The sequence below is a fragment of the Chrysemys picta genome, chromosome 7, assembly GCF_011386835.1.
Source record: "Chrysemys picta bellii isolate R12L10 chromosome 7, ASM1138683v2, whole genome shotgun sequence".
NCBI classification, from domain to species: domain Eukaryota; kingdom Metazoa; phylum Chordata; order Testudines; family Emydidae; genus Chrysemys; species Chrysemys picta.
The window spans coordinates 55,557,676-55,579,501 of record NC_088797.1 but is presented as its reverse complement, the minus strand read 5'-3'; the positions used below and the strand labels follow the sequence as shown (position 1 = coordinate 55,579,501).

Sequence of the window (21,826 nt, the reverse complement as noted above, 5' to 3'; positions counted from 1 at the left end):
GTCTTTTTTCTGTGTACCAAAATATGTTACTATCTAGAGGTAATTACACCATACTATTTATAGTGGGAAATTTGAGAAAGATATTACCCTAAGTGTGTACAGTAGAATTTGTATACTTAAATCCCACTTGTTTTTCTCCTAAAAATAGGAAGTGTGATTACGCTATAGTACAGAATAGGCTTAGCAAAATTAATTGTGTTAACTAAATCAATTCAAGTGCAATAAAAATGTTTACACACAGAGAAGACCTAGTTTCACTGCAATTTCCAACCTTCTGTATAAAGGCAATGTCTTGCCAACTACAGTAGCAGGAATGACAACACAGAAAGGATGCTCAGGTTCAGCGTTTTCTTCTGTAGAAGTCTTCTGAAGTTAATTTAGTTTACAAAGCCCCATGAAACCCTTCAGTGCAGGACAATACAGTCTTTCATCCACTTATTGTTCACACAAGTTCAGTGCTCTGTCCCTTTGGTAGCTCCAACAGGCTTCCCCCTTCCCCCGCTACTTTTTTAGACTAGGCTCCTGCCCAGCATCAATGTATGTAGAATCTGCCACAGCTGGCTGAGAAAATGGTCTATTTCTGTAGTTCACATCCAACTAGTGTAGCTGAACAGTAGAACCAGTTACACTTTTCTTTCTCGGTTCTTGCAATCCATTCCCAGGATCACCACATGTCACAGGCTCAGTGCTAAGCTTTCTCAAGTAACTTCCTATCACTATAAGATCTACCTGTATACTACCATGACACTCAATGTCCAGAAAACACCATCTCTTATTGGAAGAGGGTCACTGCCATACAAAAATGGCTCCACTACCAAAATACAAACACAGAGCGGAAACAATTATACACAACCCTATGTGCCAAAATAACTCACCATAGCCCAGTCCAGCTGGGGGAGGAGCAGAGGTTGAACTGCCTATCTGCATTCCTGCCATGTGATTGGTCAGTTGCTGCGCACTGGTTGGCGGAGGGCCATATTGCTGGAAGGTAGCTGGTTGGCTAACAGGTGTGGGTGCAGTGCCTGGTATGAATGGCTGAGATGCAGAGGGCCTGTGAGGGGAGAGAAGGAAAGAATACAAATGTTATTAAGAGTGCCCTGTTATGTGAGGAATTACAGTTTTCCATGCTTTACAAACTGTTTGATTGTTCCAACACACACCTGGGTTTCAAGTTCTCACAAAACCCTGAGAACTAAGCAGTACATGAAGTCTGAAGTACAGTTAGTTTCTGCACATCCTTTAATATTCTGTAACAATTCTACTATCAAAAATCCAGCGTTTCTTGCAATATAAATACTCTTATAGATTCACCTCACCAAACACTGTGCTTTTGTTTTTTCCCATGTTAGGCACAGCACTGTCCTAGAAGTATTGCTGCAGTGTAGTGGCATAGTAGCAGTGCTCTGCACTGCCAACTGGGATACCTGCCTTGTACTTCTCCGTCTCACCCCCCAGTTAGTTTGAGGCTGGAAGAGCTGTCAAGCTAGGGTGGATCAGCCATTCTGGAGGGCGAGTGAGAAAAGGAAGTGCTTAGTGTCAATCAATGGAGACTATTACAGCCAATTAAAAGAAATGATGTCCGACTCCAAAAAGGATCCATGCCCAGCCATCCTCTAAAACCTACTGGCATGACAGAGGGGCCCTTGGATGGAGAATCCTCTGAATTCCAAAGGGACACAAAGAAGCCAGAAGGGATATTTAAAAAGTTACTCCCACAAGGATGCAGACAGTGAAGTTTCAAACAGAAGGATGATGAGCTCGAGCTAAAACAGAAATTAATGCTACTGTAAGAATATAAACATACAGAAACTGAACAGAGTATTAAGAGTCTTAAAACGCCTGATGGTATATGATTACTATAACCTAAGATTTTTGAGGGGAAGTTTTTGAACAGATTAATAGTTAATAACTACTGACAACCACTGTGCCCACTGTACTGTAGTGTCTATGTCTACCACTGAGGTCTTTCTAGAAGCTTTCCAGATGCAAAGATTCAGACTGCGTAGCAAATTCTCCCTACTGTGAAATGTTACATATACTTATTGCATTATAATAGGGGAAGACTCTTCTTACGATCAATACTTAAAATCCTCCTAGGAAAAAAAATAACTAACTTTAGCTCCCGCACAAAGCAGCGTATTCCCCTTCCACACAGGAAGGATTTAAAGACAATACAAACAGGTTATAAAAGCCAAAGATAAACAGTTTTAATGTGGCAGAAATGATTGCTTAATACAGTGGTCACCAACCGGTCAATCGCCATCGACTGGTCGATCCTGGGGACTCTCCCAGTCAATCGTGATCTCCGGCGGTGCAGCTGGGCTGACGCTCAGCCCTACACCACTCCCGGAAGCACTGTCCCCACAGCTCCCATTGCCAGGGAACAGGGAACTGTGACCAATGAGAGCTGAGGGGGCAGTGCCAGCAGAGAGGGGCATCGTGCACCCCCTCCCCAGGGGCGTGTTGTCCCCTTCTGGGAGCAGCGCAGGGCCAGGGCAGGCAGGAAGCCTGCCTTAGCCTTGCTGCGCCACCTATCGGGAGCCACCCGCAGTAAGTGCCGCCCTGTGGGAGGCTACACCCCAACCCGCAGCCCCCTCCCGGAACCAGCACCCCATACCCTCCCTCCTGCACCCTGAACCCACTCCTGCACCCCAGCCCTGAGCACCATTCCAGAACCAGCACCCCACACCTCCTCCTGCACCCCAACACTCTGCCCCAGCCCAGACCCCCCTCCTGCACCCAAACTCCCTCCCAGACCTTGCACCCCTCACCCCCTCCTGCACCCCAATCCCCTGCCCCAGGCTCAGCTTGGAGCCCCCTCTCACACTGCAAACCCCTCTGCCCCAACCCACAGCCCGCACACCCTCCCGAACCCCAACACCCTGCCCCAGCCCAGTGAAAGTGAGTGAGGGTGGGGAAGAGCGAGCAAGCACCGGGGAGGGGGTGTGGCGGAAAATGCAGTGAGCGGGGCCTTGGGGAAGTGGCAGGATAGATCCTGGATTGTCTTTAAATTTAAAAAGTGATCTTGGGCATAAAAAGGTTGGAGACCACTGGCATAATAAAATAAAGGGTGGGGGGAGGGAAGAGAGAGTTACTCCATAAAGCTCAGTGACTCAAATCTGATTGATTCAAAGTTTGGACCCCTTCCTACTCACCTATATTTTAAGCACATGAAATTCTTTAAATATGGTCTGCATCCAAGTGTCAATGTTCTCACCTAAAAAACCCAAAGACAACAGCCCTGCGCTCATGAGCAACTCTGACATAGCTAACAAGAGCAGAATGTTTCAGGAACTAACAGAGTTTCAAGCTCATGAGATATTATTCTAAAGGAATTAAAAAAAAGGGGGGGGAGGGGTTTCTAGCCTGATTTTCAAAGTGGCTGAGAGAACTCCCCGGCCACACTGATGCCAAAGAAACTGGGTATGCTCAGAACCTCTGAGAAGTCTGCTCATTGAGTTTCACTGATGTTTTGATTATATTCCTTTCCCTTTTACATTGTTTCACAAGTGGCAGTAAGACAAAAAAAAATCTGAAGCCACTTCAAAATCTCTTTGCTACCTAAAGCACAAGTTAAGAGACCATAAGTATTTTTGTCCTTCTTTGGGGGGGCGGGGCGGGAGGAAAGTAGTATTGTGCTCTAGTAGCTTGATAGATTTAAGGTGGCCGAAGCCTTTCCTATGACTTGCTCTTCTCATAAGTACCTTTGCATCTGGACTGCTGAAGTTGCAATCCCATTCTGCACATCTCCTTGCCCAAACTGACTATACACTGGCTGGCCAGCAGGAACAGGTGCACCAGAGGTTGGTAGGGGCGCTCCAGACGTAGGGGGAGCTCTTAATGTACCTAGGGATACACAGAGAGAAATATTAATTGCATAGATTACCTCACAGAAATCTACCAGCACTGACCAGGTACCCAAAACTAAGGGAAACAAGAATCTGTATGCAAGAGGAGATTAATGATTTGTGAACAAAGGCAGTATCTACACTGACCTTTCACCATTGCTGAAGCATCAATGCAGCTCCATTTATAGCAACAGTGAAAGCCCTAGCATGAACAGGCTGCCAGCACTTTTAGCCACAGTGTTGTCTACCTCCACTCAGAAGAGGTCTAGATGATATTCGGTTAAGTCTCAGCAGTGGAAGTTCACCAGTGGTAGCATTGACCAAAGAGTCAGCAAAAGACAAGGCCCAAATGTCCATCATCCTTACAGTAACAGTGGTGTGACCCCCCTTTATGCTACTGGCTAAATTATTTTCAAACCCAAGTAAGGGAAGTGGTCAGGTGGGATCTTATGTCAACATTGGGTCACTTTCCCCGTACGCACTGGCAGATGAAAAGCATTTGCTGGAACCATTTACAAAATTGTTTCCTGGCACTATATTTTTTGTAATATAACTGGGAACAACATGTCTAAATTGAAGTTTTTGGAGACTGTGAATAGTGGTTAACAGACTTAGTCTCATATTTGTTAGATCAAACTGTTTCAGTTGCCATGTGGACATAACTGTGCAGTGAAATTAAGTCTGTCTTCCTTATCAGTCCCCCAGCACATAGGGCACTGCCAAAGAAGTGCTTTCAGTGTCTACTTCCAAAACAGAATGCACAAGCATAGATTTGGTATGATCACATTGACAAACACACTTATGGATACTTAGTAGCACAATCAAGACAACTAGCCATAAAAAACATGTATTTGTATTATTATACATATGACTAGATGCAGAGGACTTAAAACAAAATTGCTATATCATATTGGACCACTAGTGGTATCCCGGCAGTGGCCAGTACCAGATATTTCATAGTATGCTGCTAGTATCCCCATAATGGAGTTATGAAATAAACTGCCATAGGGGAAGCTATTTTTCAATCCCAGGAAGTTGGTTTTTTGCACACAATCAAGATGGGCTTATATTCATACATTTTATTCTGCCTATATAAGCATGGTCTTATTTTAATTTACTATGCACCTGGCCTCAGAGATAGCATGGAATAAGTTATATGAGCTAATTATGCCTTATGTGAACAAGTTTTTCCCCTTTATAAGTTTTAAATTAATTGCCAAAATCTCACTGAATGCCCTATTTGCCTTGCCTCACAATACCAAGAATAAGGGGACATTTAAATTTACTTTATACCATTCGTTTTTTATATACCTCCAATAAGTCACATCTCATTTGTCTCCTCTCTAAACTAAACAATCCTAATACTTTTTATCTTTTCTTCCCATACAGAAGTCCCTCCAGACCTCTAATCGTTTGAGTTGCTCATTTGAGCCCCTTCTATTTCTGCTATATCTTTTTTTGAGATGGGTGACTATTGGCACTTAATTTCATTTAAGAAACTTTAAGGCATTTTGGGGGTCTCCTTCCCATAATGAAACAGCCTCCTTGCAAAACTGTTAGGAATTGTGGGATACAACCTTACCGTGGGTCTATCCCAGGCATCTGAAAAGCATATCTAGACTGATTCCTAGAAGGGGATAGTGAGACTGCTCTAATGTTAGCATAGTTTAAAATGCATAAACACATGAATGAAATGTTCAAAGGTGATTTAACTTTGTTGACAGAACTCAGAGTCTTTTGCAAATACATCAACGCTAGTTATGAATGCATTTCTTTAATCATTTCCTTGCAATTGCTCCAAGAAATCACTGGAAAATATTTACTTTAAAATTGCTGCTGGCCAATATTACCTGGAAATATTAGTGTCACCGCTAAAGCCCCTCTGTCCACCTTTATCCTCAGCTAAAGACATTGCCCTTTTGCAGTGCAGACCCCATTGGGCCATTTCATTTACCATCTACACTATCCTGAAACTAAAGATACTTTGACAAAAATCTCAATCTCTCTTTATAGTGAAATTGTTTTAGTGGATTAGCCCCAATTTTGACCTCACCTAAACTAACAGGATAGACAAACATAGCTGTAGTTCAGTCTAAATCAGGCAATCTTCAGGAATTTCTACTAAGATTCTTTCTTTATACGCTCTGTATGTTTCTGGAGGGCTGCCAGGGAGTAGAACAGTGAGGATACCATCAACCTGCAACTGAGTAGCAAAGTGCATATTCACCACTTCCTTGAAACAAAACGCTCAGATCAAATGTGAACATAACAGATTTCACAGAGACACTTAGCAGAGAAACTATTTTTTGCTGTATGGACAGCAGGACGCCAACATCACAAACACTCCCACACAGAAGACTCCATTTACCTATGAAGTTAGGTGCAAGAGTAGGAGTGTCAGAGTTGAGAGAAACAGAAGAGCCCTTCGAAGGGAACCCCAAGGAAGAAAAGTAACCTGGAAAGACAAAACACACCAGCAAGTAAAGCCTGAGAGACAGTACTCAGAGGTGAACTCGACAATGCCAGCTGAAGTCTGTTGGCTTTAGAGCAGAGAAACCCATAGAGATGTAGCATGGCTCTATTTGTTATACCCCACAAATCCTGAAATATTCCCTATACTCTGCTACTCCATATTACTATGCTATTGTCTACAAAATGTACTACTAATGGGCAACACCTAACCATTGTAGATAGTGCAGGCTTAACTAGTATTGAGCCTGGTCAACAACAAGTATTCTAGCAGCAACATGGCATTCAGAGAACTCTATAGGACTGCTTTTCCCAGGAAAAACCTTGCCAGAAAAGCAACTATCTCCTATGAAACATTCATACAAGCTCAGCCCATGGTAGGTTTATTCCACATTTCACTAACAAAACATAAGAATGGCCGTACTGGGTCAGACCAAATGTCCATCTAGCCCAGTATCCCGTCTACCGACAGTGGCCAATGCCAGGTGCACCAGAGGGAGTGAACCAACAGGCAATGATTAAGTGATCTCTCTCCTACCATCCATCTCCACCCTCTGACAAACAGAGGCTAGGGACACCCTTCCTTACCCATCCTGGCTAATATCCATTAACGGACTTAACACCATTTATTTATCCAGTTCTCTTTTAAACGCTGTTATAGTCCTAACCTTCACAACCTCCTCAGGCAAGGAGTTCCACAACTTGGAAGTTCTTCTTCACACAGCGCACAGTCTTTTATTTGTTTTAAACCTGCTGCCCATTAATTTCATTTGGTGGCCCCTAGTTCTTGTATTATGGGAACAAGTAAATAACTTTTCCTTATTTACTTTCTCTACATCACTCATGATTTTATATACCTCTATCATATCCCCCCTTAGTCTCCTCTTTTCCAAGCTGAAAAGTCCTAGCCTCTTTAATCTCTCCTAATATGGGACCCGTTCCAAACCCCTAATCATTTTAGTTGCCCTTCTCTGAACCTTTTCTAATGCCAATATATCTTTTTTGAGATGAGGAGACCACACCTGTACACAGTATTCAAGATATGGGCATACCATGGATTTATATAAGGGCAATAAAATACACTGTCTTATTTTCTATCCCCTTTTTAATGATTCCTAATATCTGGTTTGCTTTTTTGACCAACGCTGCACGCTGCGTGGACGTCTTCACAGAACTATCCACGATGACTCCAAGTTCTTTTTCCTGATTTATTGTAGCGAAATTAGCGCCCCCATCATATTGTATGTATAGTTCGGGTTATTTCTTCCAATGTGCATTACTTTACATTTATCCATATTAAATTTCATTTGCCATTTTGTTGCCCAATCACTTAGTTTTTTGTGAGATCTACAGATGCCGATTTAAAGGACAGGTTATAAACCATAGTTAATAGTTCCGCAACTTCACATTTGAGTACTTTCAGAACTCTTCAGTGAATGCCATCTGGTCCTGGTGACTTGTTACTGTTAAGTTTATCAATTAATTCCAAAATCTCCTCTAGCGACACCTCAATCTGTGACAATTCCTCACATCTGTCACCTGCAAAAACCGGCTCAGGTTTGGGAACCTCAGCCGTAAAGACTGAAGCAAAGAATCCATTTAGTTTCTCCGCAATGACTTTATCGTCTTTAAGCGCTCCTTTTGTATCTCCATGGTCCAGGGGCCCGCTGGTTGTTTAGCAGGCTTCCTGCTTCTGATGTACTTAAACACTTTGTTATTACCTTTTGAGTTTTTGGCTAGCCGTTCTTCAAACTCCTCTTTGGTTTTTCTTATTACATTTTTACACTTAATTAGGCAGTGTTTATGTTCCTTTCTATTTACCTCACTAGGATTTGACTTCCACTTTTTAAAAGATGCCTTTTTATCTCTCACTGCTTCTTTTACATGGTTGTTAAGCCACGGTGGCTCTTTTTTTTTTTAGTTTTTACTGTGTTTCTTAATTTGGGGTATACATTTAAGTTGGGCCTCCATTATGGTGTCTTTGAAAAGCGTCCATGCAGCTTGCAGGGATTTCACTTTAGTCACTGTACCTTTTAGTTTCTGTTTAACTAACCCCCTCATTTTTGCATAGTTCCCCTTTTTGAAATTAAATGCCACAGTGTTGGTCTGTTGAGGTGTTCTTCCCAGCACAGGGATGTTAAATGTTATTATAGTATGGTCACTATTTCCAAGCAGTCCTGATATAGTTACCTCTTGGACCAGTTCCTGCACTCCACTCAGGACTAAATTGAGAGTTGCCTCTCCCCTTGTGGGTTCCCGTACCAGCTGCTCCAAGAAACAGTCATTTAAAGTATCGAGAAATTTTGTGTCTGCATTTGGTCCTGAGGTGACATGCTCCCAGTCAATATGGTGATAATTGAAATCCCCCCACTATTATTGAGTTCTTAATTCTGATAGCCTCTCTATTAGCATTTCTTCATCACTATCACTGTCCTGGTCAGGTGGTCGATAATAGATCCCTAATGTTATATTCTTATTAGAGCATGAAATTACTATCCATAGAGATTCTATGGAACATGTGGATTCACTTAAGATTTTTTACTTAATTTGATTCTACATTTTCTTTCACATATATTACCACCCCCACACAACCTGTTCTGGCCTTCCGATATATTTTGTACCCTGGGAATGATTTTGCCCCATTGATTGTCCTCAGTCCACCAGGTTTCTGTGATGCCTATTATATCAATATCCTCCTTTATCACGAGGCACTCTAGTTCACCCATCTTATTATTTAGACGTCTAGCATTTATATAGAAGCACTTTAAAAAATTGTCACTGTTTAATTGTCTGCCCTTTTCTGATGTGTCCGATTCTTTTTTATGTGACTGTTTCTTGTCTGATCTGGCCCCTAGATTATCCTGTTCCATCCTCTCCTCCTGACTAAAACATAGAGAATCTCTATCACTAGACTCTCCTCTAAGAGAAGTCTCTGTTCGATCCATGTGCTCCTCTACAGCAGTCTGCTTTTCCCCGTCTCTCAGTTTAAAAACTGCTCTGCAACCTTTTTAATGTTAAGTTCCAGCAGTCTGGTTCCACTTTGGATTAGGTAGAGCCCATCTCTCCTGTATAGGCTCCCCCTATCCCAAAAGTTTCCCCAGTTCCTAATGCATCTCCTCTCTACACCATCGTCTCATCCACGCATTGAGACTCTGAAGCTCTGCCTGCCTACCTGGCCCTGCGCGTGGAACTGGGAGCATTTCTGAGAATGCCACCATAGAAGTCCTGTATTTCAGTCTCTTCCCTAGCAGACTAAATTTGGCCTCCAGGACGTCTCTTCTACCCTTCCCTATGTCATTGGTACCTACATGTACCACAACCACCGGCTCCTCCCCAGCACTACACATAAGTCTATCTAGAAGCCTCAAGAGATCCGCAACCTTCGCACCAGGCAGGCAAGTCACCATATGGTTCTCCTGGTCATCACAAACCTAGCTATCTATGTTTCTAATGATTTAATCTCCCATTACTAACACTTGCCTTTTCCTAGTGACTGGAGTTCCCTCCCCTGGAGAGGTAACCTCAGTGCAAAAGGATATCCCAACACCATCTGGAAGGAGGGTCCCAAATATGGGAAGGTTTCCCTCTGCTCCCGTTGACTGCTCTACTTTCCTGGACCTTTCATCCTCCTCAACAGCACAGGGGCTGTCTGACCGGAGGTGGGACAATTCTACAGTGTCCCGGAAAGCCTCATCAACATACCTCACTGCTCCCCCTTAGCTCCTCCAATTCTGCCACCCTGGCCTCCAAAGCCAGTACGCAGTCTCTGAGGGCCAAGAGCTCATTACACTGAATGCACATATACGCCACCTGCCCACAGGGCAGGTAATCATACATGCTGCACTCAGCACAATAAACTGGGTAGCCCCCACTCTGCTGCTGGGCTTCTGCCTGCATTCTCTCCTACAGCTACCTAAGTTAATGAAAGGGTATTGTTTAAATCAAGAAGTTTTGAATATAGTTAGTTTACAGGTTTTAAAGAACGGCAAGTGAACCTTACCCCCTTCCCACTCCACTTCCAAACTCCCTTGCAAAACTCCCTGGTCACTTACTCATTGCTTTATAAAGGCCTGGCCTTCTTGATAGCCCCGCCCACTGACTAAGGCTCAGCCAATTAACAGAGTCTTCTAGCTTTCAAACCTTACTTTGAAGCTCACAGTACTTCAGCCAGCCACAGCACACAGTCTCCAAGGGTCTGTATTTGCTCCTCCTTCACCTGGAGAACTCCCTTGCAAAACTCCCTGTTAGCAGCCCTGTTCGCAAAAGCCTAAACAAGAACTAGCTATTGCTCAGTCAATAGTGTGACCTCATGTCTTTATCCCACTTACAGTGAAAACTAGTGGCATGGCACCTCTTCTACTCTGCTACCAACTGGGACTATCACTACTATAAAAGTCAGATCAGAAAATGGGATTTCTCCTCTAAAAGCATGGCATAGCAGCCACCTTTTTTAGATCCCTCGCTGTTTTTTAAATGTAGTCCCAACTGCAATTCTGAAGCTACATGGTGCTAAATTTCTGCCAGCCCCTTACAATTCTGGACTGGCCTATACATCATGCAGAGCAAATGAATCCTACCACCAGTATGTGAGATACACCTTTATATGTGATAGGGAGGAGAAGAGATGGCCAGACAGCTGGCCAAAAAAAGGAAGAATGAGAGAAGGAAGTTGGCCAGCTCCAGAAGGTGATGCAAGCAGCAGAGGAAGGGAGAAGTTGCTGGGAAAACCACCCCACCTCTTGAATCCTTTTAAAGTTGCCTGCATTTAAAGTAATATATATGGCTGCACGTTTATCAGGTCCCTGATAATACAATACCAAGTAGAAAAAAAATTTGATGAAGTACTTAACCCTCAGCTGAAGTTTCAGGAATATGTGTCAGTGTCAGTAGTTTCATGTTCCTCGGACTAAGGATCCATTCATCTAATTTAAATTCACTGTAACTTCATCTGTCCTCCCCTGATGCTGTGTTGCTTGTCTCCCTCCATTTCCCATGTCTGGCAGTCATAGAAACAAATGTCCACTTCTGGCTGTTATGTTAATACTCAGAGCATCCTACATTTCTTCTCTCCTCCTCCCCAGTCACATACAAGCTTTTTAAAAGAGCTAGTCAATTTCATGCCGGTGAGAAGTGCTCGACTGATAGATTAAAGGCTTTGGTCCCTGGAACTATCTGCAAAAGTTGTACAGTACACACAATCAGGTAATTCAAGCATCCTTCACACTATCCCACTAATATGCTTCCACTATAACCTGAGAGAACCACCTCTAAGCATGACATGAAAAGTAGGCCCCGTGCCCCATTTAATCACTGATCTTATCTTTATTGTAAAATGGTATTTTGGGATGTGAGCCTCTGTCCACTGGGAACAGGTCAGACCAAACTCACTGCACTTCAACCAACCAACAGCCATCACATATTGACACCTTTCAGTCACTATTGACCTGAGCTGGTTTTGTTCTGGTGATCTAGAGGCAAAAAGATTCATATCCCATTGCCACCAATTTACTGAGGCATTCAGGATCTTAGATTTTTGCAAATAGTATTTCAACTACATCTGTAATTGAGCAGTGTTTTATTGCTAGTGCAACCAAAACAGAACTCAGCGGAAAGGGGTAAAAATAAAAACAGCCACTCGTCTTGAAAAGAGAAGTACTTTCATGCCTTACAATCACTGTAGTATCAGACAGGAAGCCACTTGGCAGTTTCATTTCATAGACATCAAAAGGAGTGAACAGAGAATATGTTATCTTTCCCCCCCAGAACTAACTTCCAGACACTGATTACAGTAAAAAGTCAAACATTAAACTTTCCATAATGGTCCCTAACGAAAATTTGAACTACTGTCATCTTAGTAGAAGTGATTTAAATCATGCACACAATGTGTTACACTATTAAAAGGTGAAGGGCTAAAGGCTGTGATGGTGATATCATATTAAGTACCTATGCCCAGAGTGACACAGAATTTTAGCCCTAGGAATCCAACTCTTTACAGACATTAAAAGGTAATATTTTCAAATTGTTTTATGAAAAGCAAATTAAAAACATGAAATTTAAGCTTCATTTCTTATTCAGTTTCTTCACCTCTATCATACTATACCTCTATCTCGATATAACGCTGTCCTCGGGAGCCAAAAAATCTTACCGTGTTATAGGTAAAACCGCGTTATATCGAACTTGCTTTGATCCGCTAGAGTACACAACCCCCGCCCCCGGAGCACTGCTTTATCGCGTTATATCAGAATTCGTGTTATATCGGGGTAGAGGTGTATATAGCAGAGTTGCTCTTTAGTTGCTTACCTGCTGACACTGAATTATTTTGTTACAACAGCATTTGTTTTGAAGATGGAGGAAAACATTAGATCTGCCTTGCAAACAGATGCAAAATAAAAGCAGAACTAATTTTGACTATCATTAACAGTATCCACTTAAACTGGTAACATTTATTTATTACACATATGGCCACAGTATTACCAGTCATTTCACCAACACTATCACAGATAGGGTGACCAGACGTCCCGATTTTATCGGGACAGTCCCGATATTTCCTTCTTTGTCCCGCGTCCCGACCGATGTTCGGAAATTTACCCTCTGCTCCGGCGCTCACGCCCCCCCAACCCCGACTCCGCCCCCTCCTTCCCCCATTGGATCTCTCAATGGAGGGAGGAGGTTAGGAGGAGGGTCGGGCAACTACCAGGAGCCTGGGAGGGGAAGGGAAAGTTGCCGCGGCCCCGCCGGGAAGGAGCCGCTGGAGCGCAGCCGAGTGGGAGAGGCGCGGGGCTCCCATGCCGGCGGCGGGACGCGCCGCATGTGCCCACGGCGGGCTGGGGAGCGGGAGGCTCTGCAGGGCTGGGAAAAGCCCTGGCTCCTGCCCGTTGCCCAGCCTGGAGCCCCGGGGAGCCCCTCAGGAGACCGGCCGCTGCTGTGGAGGCAGCAGCCGGGGCTGGCTCTGGCCCGGGTGGGCAGCGTGGGCCGCCGGAGACACGCGGCGAAGAGAGGCTGCGGGGGCGAGACTTGTCCCAGGCAGGGAGGCCGGCGGACAGGGGCGAGGGGCCAGCCGGGGTCCCCATAAGCTTCCCCGCTGCTGACAGGGAGCCCCGCGCCTCTCTTGCTTGGCTGCGCTCCAGCGGCTCGCCCCGCCTGGAAGGAGCCGCTGGAGCGCAGCCGAGCGGGAGAGGCGTGGGGCTCCCTGCCGGCGGCGGGACGCGCTGCATGTGCCCACGGCAGGCTGGGGGGCAGGAGGCTCTGCAGGGCTGGGAAAAGCCCTGGCTCCTGCCCGTTGCCCAGCCTGGAGCCCCGCAGGTGACCGGCCGCTGCTGTGGCTCGGCTGTGCCAGCCCTGGCCCCTTGCACGCCCGCGCCGTGGCCAGCCCCGGACTTTGTTTCTTGTCCCCCCCCTGCCCTCTTTATCCCTAGCCCCTTCTGCATCGGGGCCAGCTTTTGCCCTGGGGTGGGCAGCACGTGCGCCCGGCGCGGCTGGGGCCTGCTAATGCCCCCCCCGCCCCTGCGAAACTGCTTTTTTTTTTTTTTTTTTGGCTCCGCCGCCATTTTTTTTTGCTTCGCCCCCCCCCCCCCCGCGTCCCGATATTTCATCTCTGTGGTCTGGTCACCCTAATCACAGATCGCATGCCCTCATCTTTCAGGAGCAAGAGTGAGCTGGTCAAATGGCTTCTATGCCACCAAATGATAAGCAACACTGTGAGGCTGCACCACAAGAAAACCCACTTTTTACCTTGACTTCTGAAGAGTTAGCATACAGTACTGTTCATATTAAAGAGAAGTTATACCATAAAATATTAATTTAGCTAACAGTAGGCCATCAGCTCTGGAAAAGCATTCCCAATGCACTCAAACTCACAGGCTATTAAGTTGCTAAGTCTTGATTAAGAGTACCTTGTGGAGGGGCTGGCTGCTGATATCCTGGCAGCGGACCATTGTAAGCGCCATACTGAGAATGATGAACTCCAGGCATTTGCTGCCCTCCATAACCAGACTGTTGGTATCCCTGATATCCAGGCTGAGGCTGCCCATAAGGAAGCCCTGTGTGAGCTTGCTGGTTTACACTCATTGTGTTCACATCCCCAAACTAGTCTCACCTGCAAGGAGAGGAAAAAAGAACACAATTAGAAAACAATAGTCCAAAAAGGATCCCTTGCTATGAAAGCTGCTGAGCGGGAGCTGGCCTGCTAGTAACCGTGAGATGCTAGAGAAGGAAATGTAATAGGTGGTAAATGAATGAATTTAATTGAATGAATGGAGATATCCTATCTCCTAGAACTGGAAGGGACCTTGAAAGGTCATCAAGTCCAGCCCCCTGCCTTCACTAGCAGGGCCAAGTACTGATTTTGTCCCAGATCCTTAAGTGGCCCCCTCAAGGACTGAACTCACAACCCTGGGTTTAGCAGGCCAATGCTCAAACCACTGAGCTATCCCCCCCCAAGTGTCTCACTTGCCTTCAGAGTGGATAAAAATCAATGATTTTTTTTTTTAATTAGATTTTTTTATAAAATGCTTTTTGAGGAAAAAACCTATCTAAAGATAGTTTTAATGAAGATACATTATAGCTCGAAGATATCTCATCATGGAATAGGGATTATAAATTCTAATTCTATAGTATAAGACAATATATTCATGTAATGTTTAAGAAAAGTTTTGTAAATGAGTTCCAATAGTTCCTGGATTAGGGACCCAATCTTATGGGGTTCCAGGGGCTTCTGTATAGATTATTTAGGTTAATCTTTCTATCTACCCAATGGGACTCAGTGTTCAATCTAGAAGATACCATCAGAGATATTTAATTTTGCAGTTCTCAAACTGTGGATTTGTGTCTCCAGAGATAACAAGCTTGTTAACAGCAAAAATGGTGGTGGTGAGGGGGGGGTTAATTTTTTTTTTTTAAATATTTCAAATATTAATGAGTAACCTGTTGAATTGGAGATATTTATGAAATCATTGGGAGGTGAACTATCTGCTTCAGTTACCTTTGGTACCTTGGGTAAATGAAATAACCAAACAATCATTTTCTGATACAGTAGTAAAACTAATCTGAAAAGTTTTCAAAATAAATCACTTAAAAAATGTATAGTGTGTAACTTCTAAAAACAAAACTTACATCTTTCTCTGAGTTGTGAAAAATATGTACTAAGGTTATAACAACCAACAAGAATGCACTTTTATGTAGAAATCCATGATTAAATTGAGTCTTCCTGACTAGAGATTTAAATCAAATCCATCCTGCTTGCCTTCCAGAAATTGCCTTTGGAATTATTGGAAGAAGAAAATGGTTATCTACATAAAGAAAATGCTTTACAATGGACACAAGTGCTGGTAACACCGCTTAGAATTGCCATCAAGCCACAACCTGCTTCAGAATGCCTCAAACAATACTTAGCACTGCTGTAGCACTGTAGAATTATTAAGACTCACACCACCTATAAGAAGAGACTGGTATCCCCCCATTTCACATAGAGAAACTAAAGGAATACAGGTGTCATGCCCAAGATTAACTAAATCACTAGGAGAAATGGAATCAGTACTCAAGAGTTCCTGGCTCCCAGCCCTGTGCTCAGTCTGTTAGGTCTTGCTTCCTTGACACAAATGGATGTACACTAATTACACTGCTCTACAGCCAAAATGCTTCTGAAATAAATGTAGTCAAACGTTACTAATTCTGGGTCACTGAGAACAAAAATGATGCTTAAAATTGTTGATTGGCTCTAGTTTTCAAGATGTGTTATTGGGTCAGTATATACGACCCTTGACTTGGGAATGACGGAGGATAAGTGAGTTCTAAAGGGAAGGGATTTCAATTTAAACCAGAAATGACTAAAATACATCTTTGACTGGATCTATGAATAAATCTATGACTGGGTTTGGACAGTACTTGCTTTTTAGGCAAAACAATGAGTGATGCAATCTGAAGCTGGTATTGCATCATACATGATATGAATTGCATCATGTTATTCCTAGAAGTCATGGATGATGCAATCATAACGAAGCTTACATCACTCTGCTGAACAAATTGCCCTATATCAGCTCTAGAAATCATACAGTGTCGTGCTCTCTTATTTGTCAGTGTTTGATTTTGCAAAGGGACACATTTCTGTTTAGCCAAAGTGAGCAGAGATGCCTCGTACTTGTGTGAACAGTGCAGATAACTTCTGCTATGTTTGTGGTGAAGTGACTTTTGCATCACAAAAGCGCAATATAACCACTATGGTTAAGAAAGCCTATCACCTTTATTTTGGCTGCAAAATTGGAGATCAGGACAAGAGGTGGGCCCCACAGATATGCTGAAACACTTGTGCAACAAATCTTCGCCAGTGGTTGAACAGGAAAAGGAAATCTATGCCTTTTGCAGTGCCAATGATTTGGAGAGAGCCAACAGATCATACCAGCAATTGTTACTTCTGCATGGTGCCTCCAGTTGGGAAAGGTGTGTCAAAGAAGAAAAAGTGGACTGTGCATTATCCAAACATTCCATCAGCTATACGTCCACTACCCCACGGAGAAGGACGTATCATTCATCATGCACCAGAATCATTCTCACTTGAGTCAGACGAGGAAGAGGAAGAGGATGAAACTTCTGGTCCTGAACCATCAATGTCACAGGACCCACATTTTCTCCCATCCTCCTCCTCTGAACCACACCTCATAACACAAGGTGAACTGAATGACCTTGTCAGGGATTTGGCACTACCCAAGAGTAAGGCAGAGCTGTTGGACTCCAGACTACAGCAGTGGAATCTCCTGGCAGGTGATGTTAGGGTTTCCATGTTCTGTGATCTTGTTCCATTCTTCTTCATGGAAGGTGATCTTGTAGCCTGCAACAACATGGATGGTGTGATGGCAGCCCTCAACATCGTTCACGATCCAGATGAGTGGAGACTGTTCATTGATTCATCGAAGACGAGTCTTAAAGCTGTTTTACTACATAATGGCAATGTTTTGCCATCAATTCCAGTTGGTCATGCAGTCCATATAAAGGAAACCTATGACAACATGAAACAACTTTTGAGGTGCATAAACTATGACCATCAGTGGCAACTTTGTGGCGATTTGAAGGTTGTTGCTCTCTTCCTTGATCTGCAGACTGGATACACAAAGTACTGCTGTTTTCTCTGCGAATGGGATAGTCGTGCAAGAGATTCCCGCTACATCAAGAAAGACTGGACACTCTGACAGTCATTGGAGCCTGGGAGGAAAAGTGTTCAGCATCCACCACTTGTTGAATCAAGGAAAATTTTGTTACCACCCTTACACATCAAGCTGGGTCTGATGAAGAACTTTGTCAAGGCCATTGACAAAACACAAGCAGCTTTCAAGTACCTCCGTGGAAAATTTCCAAGGTAAGTGAAGCTAAGATAAAGGAAGGTGTCTTTGTTGGTCCTCAGATTTGTGAACTTTTTCGAGATGATGCATTTGACCATGCACTGCGTGGCAAGGAAAAGACGGCATGGAAAGCCTTCCAGTTAGTGGCAATAAATTTTCTCAGAAACAACAAGGCAGACAACTACAGGTTGTTGGTGGAAAACCTCCTCAAGGCCTACAAAAGCCTTGGTTGCAACATGTCACTAAAGATACATTTTTTGCACTCTCATCTAGATTTTTTTCCACCGAACTGCGGAGCAGTGAGCGACGAGCACGGCGAGCGATTTCACCAGGACATTGCAACAATGGAGAAACGCTATCAGGGCAAATGGAGCCCATCAATGCTTGCAGACTATTGCTGGACAGTGACAAGAGATGCTCCATTTAATGAATACAAGAGACAAGCCAAGAAGCGCCGAGTAGACACTGAATAGGACTAAACTATGTACATAATAGTTTTTTGCCTTTTGTTTCATAATAAATTTTATTTATATAACCCTTTTGCTGATTTTTAAAGTGTTCCATAAACAGGACAGGTGAAATATTATCATGTAAAGCAACCATAAACACATGAAAAGACCTAGGTTTACAATTTATGATTAAAACTCTACTATCTACACAATATACATAGACATAAAATGTAAAAACTTAAATATCTTAGAAACAGTAGCCAGTTGTTTTAATTGTCATATTTGAATTCAGCACATCAAAATACATAATAAATAGCACATTTTATCTCTGAAGCAGACGACTTCTCAAAAATTGTAGACCAGTGTTACCTCAGAGTACAAAGGATTCAGAATCCAGAATAGGGTCGAGATGAGATTTTCAAATAAACTGGACAGTAATTTAAATCCCAATGATCTCCATAGTGAAATAAGAAAACATTTAAAATGGCAAATGCTCAAGGGAGACCTGAGACTGAAGTTGAATGAACTTCAAGCTAGGAGAGGTGCATGAACAGAGTTACACGAAGGCCAGAGCAGGAAGGGCAGGGAATGACCGGAATAAGAGCATGGTGCTATGATGGAGTTGTGAGAGGCAGCTTGCAGAATGGAGGAACTCTTCATTCCTCCCTTTCATGCACATTAAAAATCCAGGAGTACTTGTGGCACCTTAGAGACTAACAAATTTATTAGAGCATAAGCTTTCGTGGACTACAGCCCACTTCTTCGGATGCATCTAATAAATTTGTTAGTCTCTAAGGTGCCACAAGTACTCCTCTTCTTTTTGCGGATACAGACTAACACAGCTGCTACTCTGAAACCTGTCATTAAAAATCCACTATCTTTCTCTTAATAGAATACAAAGTAGGCAGCACTTTAATACTCTGGTGACAGACACAATACACAAATCAGAGCCAGACATGCTAGTGAGAGCTTGCTCCAGAGAGAGCTGGTGGACCACTTTGTGCTTGGTTCATGGACAACAGACAGCAGAGGATCCCCACTGTTATTTTACATTAATATACTGGTTGTGTTACCTGCTTAGATATACCATATCTGCCACAAGACCTTGTTTACAGCCTTACAGTTAAGGTTGCAATGACTTAACAGTATGCTGTTGTAAAAAAAATACAAGTGCCTGAAAGCCAGAAAATTCAAAGATGAGATCACAGTTACATAAAAATTGTGGAAAGTAAATTTGGTTATACCAAAAACCTTTAGCTCTGCCCCTCATATCCTTGCCACCCCATGCCCTATCTGTGTGAGGGAGTACCATGTGTAGTCACGGCTACACTAGGAAAAGAGATATTTAAACATGGTTTAGCTAACATGCTAAAAATCTAGACAGATGATGCAGATGTAATTTTAACACGTGTTAGCTGGTTGAGGTAAACTCTAATGAGAATGTAGGGATTACCTCAACCAGCTAACATGTTGTAACAGCAACTGTTTTGATTACCATAGAATTTTGACATGTTTTAAAATACCTATTATCCTAGTGAAGACAAGGCCTATGTCAGCTATCACAGCTTGCTGACATGTTAAATCCAGGGTCCCTAAGCTCAACCAGGAAGCCAAGTGACTGGGGAGATCTTAGACGCCATATGCAAAAATGTTTCCTGAGAAGTAATTGTAGTTCTTTGAGTAGAGCATCTGTATAGATACAAATTCTTAAAGATCCATACAGATCATATCGAAAGGAAAACTGAACATTACATCTGCAGTCAAGCTATGTCCACAGTATAGTTACCCTGATCACAATGCTGCAGTAGATTTTAATGTATTTGTGGCTGCTGGAAGTCCACCACTGAGAATATTAAAGGGATAAAACATTCCCATTTTAATGCTTGATATGATGAAAACACTAGGTAGCAATTTAAATAGGAAGTTGGCATAAGAGTTGGAAGGTATTTGGTTTGTATATGAAGTATAAATACTAGTACTATTGTCATGGACCTTTCATCGAAGAAACTCAGTTCTCACTATAAGATTATATAAATATTTCCCTCTCCCCACAAAGAATCCACAAAGGCAAAAAATTAGCATGTGCTTTTTTATTATTCTTCATGTTTGAAGGCAGCCTATAAGGTTTTTTAGGGAAAAAACTGCACTTGTATTTTGTACATTGGGAATCTGCATTAGCAACTTCTGTATCAAAAACACTTAAACATGGCTAATCACTTTACTACTCACTACTAGCTACACAGAATTCCATTAGGCAGTTTTGATGCTAACGTGCTAACACTGTCACAAACAGTGGTCATTACTGTCATTACTGACAATCACTAGGTTACTTCAGCAAAAAGAACAGGAGTAATTGTGGCACCTTAGAGACTCAGGCCTGGTCTACACTACGAGTTTAGGTTGAATTTAGCAGCGTTAAATCGAATTAAGCCTGGACACGTCCACACGACGAAGCCCTTTTTTTCGACTTAAAGGGCCCTTTAAACCGGTTTCTTTACTCCACCTCCGACGAGGGGATTAGCGCTAAAATCGGCCTTTGCGGGTCGGATTTGGGGTAGTGTGGACGGAATTCGACGTTATTGGCCTCCGGGAGCTATCCCACAGTGCTTCATTGTGACCGCTCTGGACAGCACTCTCAACTCAGATGCACTGACCAGGTAGACAGGAAAAGCCCCACGAACTTTTGAATTTCATTTCCTGTTTTCCCAGCGTGGAGAGCACAGGCGATCACACAGAGCTCATCAGCACAGGTAACCATGATGGAGTCCCAGGATCACAAAAGAGCTCCAGCATGGACAGAACGGAAGGTACGGGATCTGCTCGCCATATGGGGAGATGAATCAGTAGCTGAACTCCGTAGCAGTAAACAAAATGGCAAAATATTAGAAAAAGTCTCAAAGGCCATGAAAGACAGAGGCCATAACAGGGATGCACAGCAGTGCCGCGTGAAAATTAAGGAGCTAAGGCAAGTCTACCACAAAGCCAGAGAGGCAAACGGAAGATCCGGAGCAGAGCCGCAAACATGCCGCTTCTACGCAGAGCTGCATGCCATGCTAGGGGGTGTAGCCACCACTACCCCAACCCTGTGCTTTGACTCCATCAATGGAGAATTACGCAACAGGGAAGCGGGTTCGGAGTATGAGGAAGATGAGGATGATGATGAAGACAATGAAGATAGCTCACAGCAAGGAAGCGGAGAAACCGGTTTCCCCAACAGCCAGGATATGTTTATCACCCTGGACCTGGAACCAGTAACCCCAGAACTCACCCAAGGCGTGCTCCCAGACCCTGAGGGCACACAAGGGACCTCTGGTGAGTGTACCTTTGTAAATATTACACATGGTTTAAAAGCAAACGTGTTTAATGATTAATGATTTGCCCTGGCAATCGCGGCCAGTACAGCTACTGGAAAAGTCTGTTAACGTGTATGGGGATGGAGCAGAAATCCGCCAGGGACATCTCCAGAAAGCTCTCCTTCATGTACTCCCAAAGCCTTTGCAAAAGGTTTCTGGGGAGGGCGGCCTTATCCCGTCCACCATGGTAGGACACTTTACCACGCCAGGCCAGTAGCATGTAGTCTGGAAACATTGCATAACAAAGCATGGCAGAGTATGGTCCCGGTGTTTGCTGGTCTGCAGACAACATCCATTCCTTATCTCCCCTTGTTATCCTCAGGAGAGTGACATCATTCACGGTCACCTGGCTGAAATGGGGTGATTTTATTAAGGGG

General features: G+C 43.6%; 1 protein-coding gene across 7 annotated transcripts in view; it reads right to left on the bottom strand.

Annotated features, from left to right (window-relative positions):
- Nucleotides 1-21,826, bottom strand: part of SEC24C (SEC24 homolog C, COPII coat complex component) — an 81,062-nt gene that overhangs the window by 53,371 nt on the left and 5,865 nt on the right. For 2 of the 7 annotated variants that reach the window (XM_005285591.4, XM_005285592.4), the window contains exons 2-5: nt 14,210-14,412; nt 6,217-6,303; nt 3,705-3,846; nt 876-1,051 (exon numbers count right to left, since the gene is read on the bottom strand). In XM_005285591.4, coding sequence (XP_005285648.1) covers nt 876-1,051; nt 3,705-3,846; nt 6,217-6,303; nt 14,210-14,384 — 580 coding nt within the window. In that variant the 5' untranslated portion in view covers nt 14,385-14,412. Of the gene's footprint in view, nt 1-875; nt 1,052-3,704; nt 3,847-6,216; nt 6,304-14,174; nt 14,413-21,826 lie in introns of all 7 variants that reach the window. The other 5 variants (XM_005285595.4, XM_005285593.4, XM_065551492.1 and 2 more) reach the window with 3 other exon arrangements.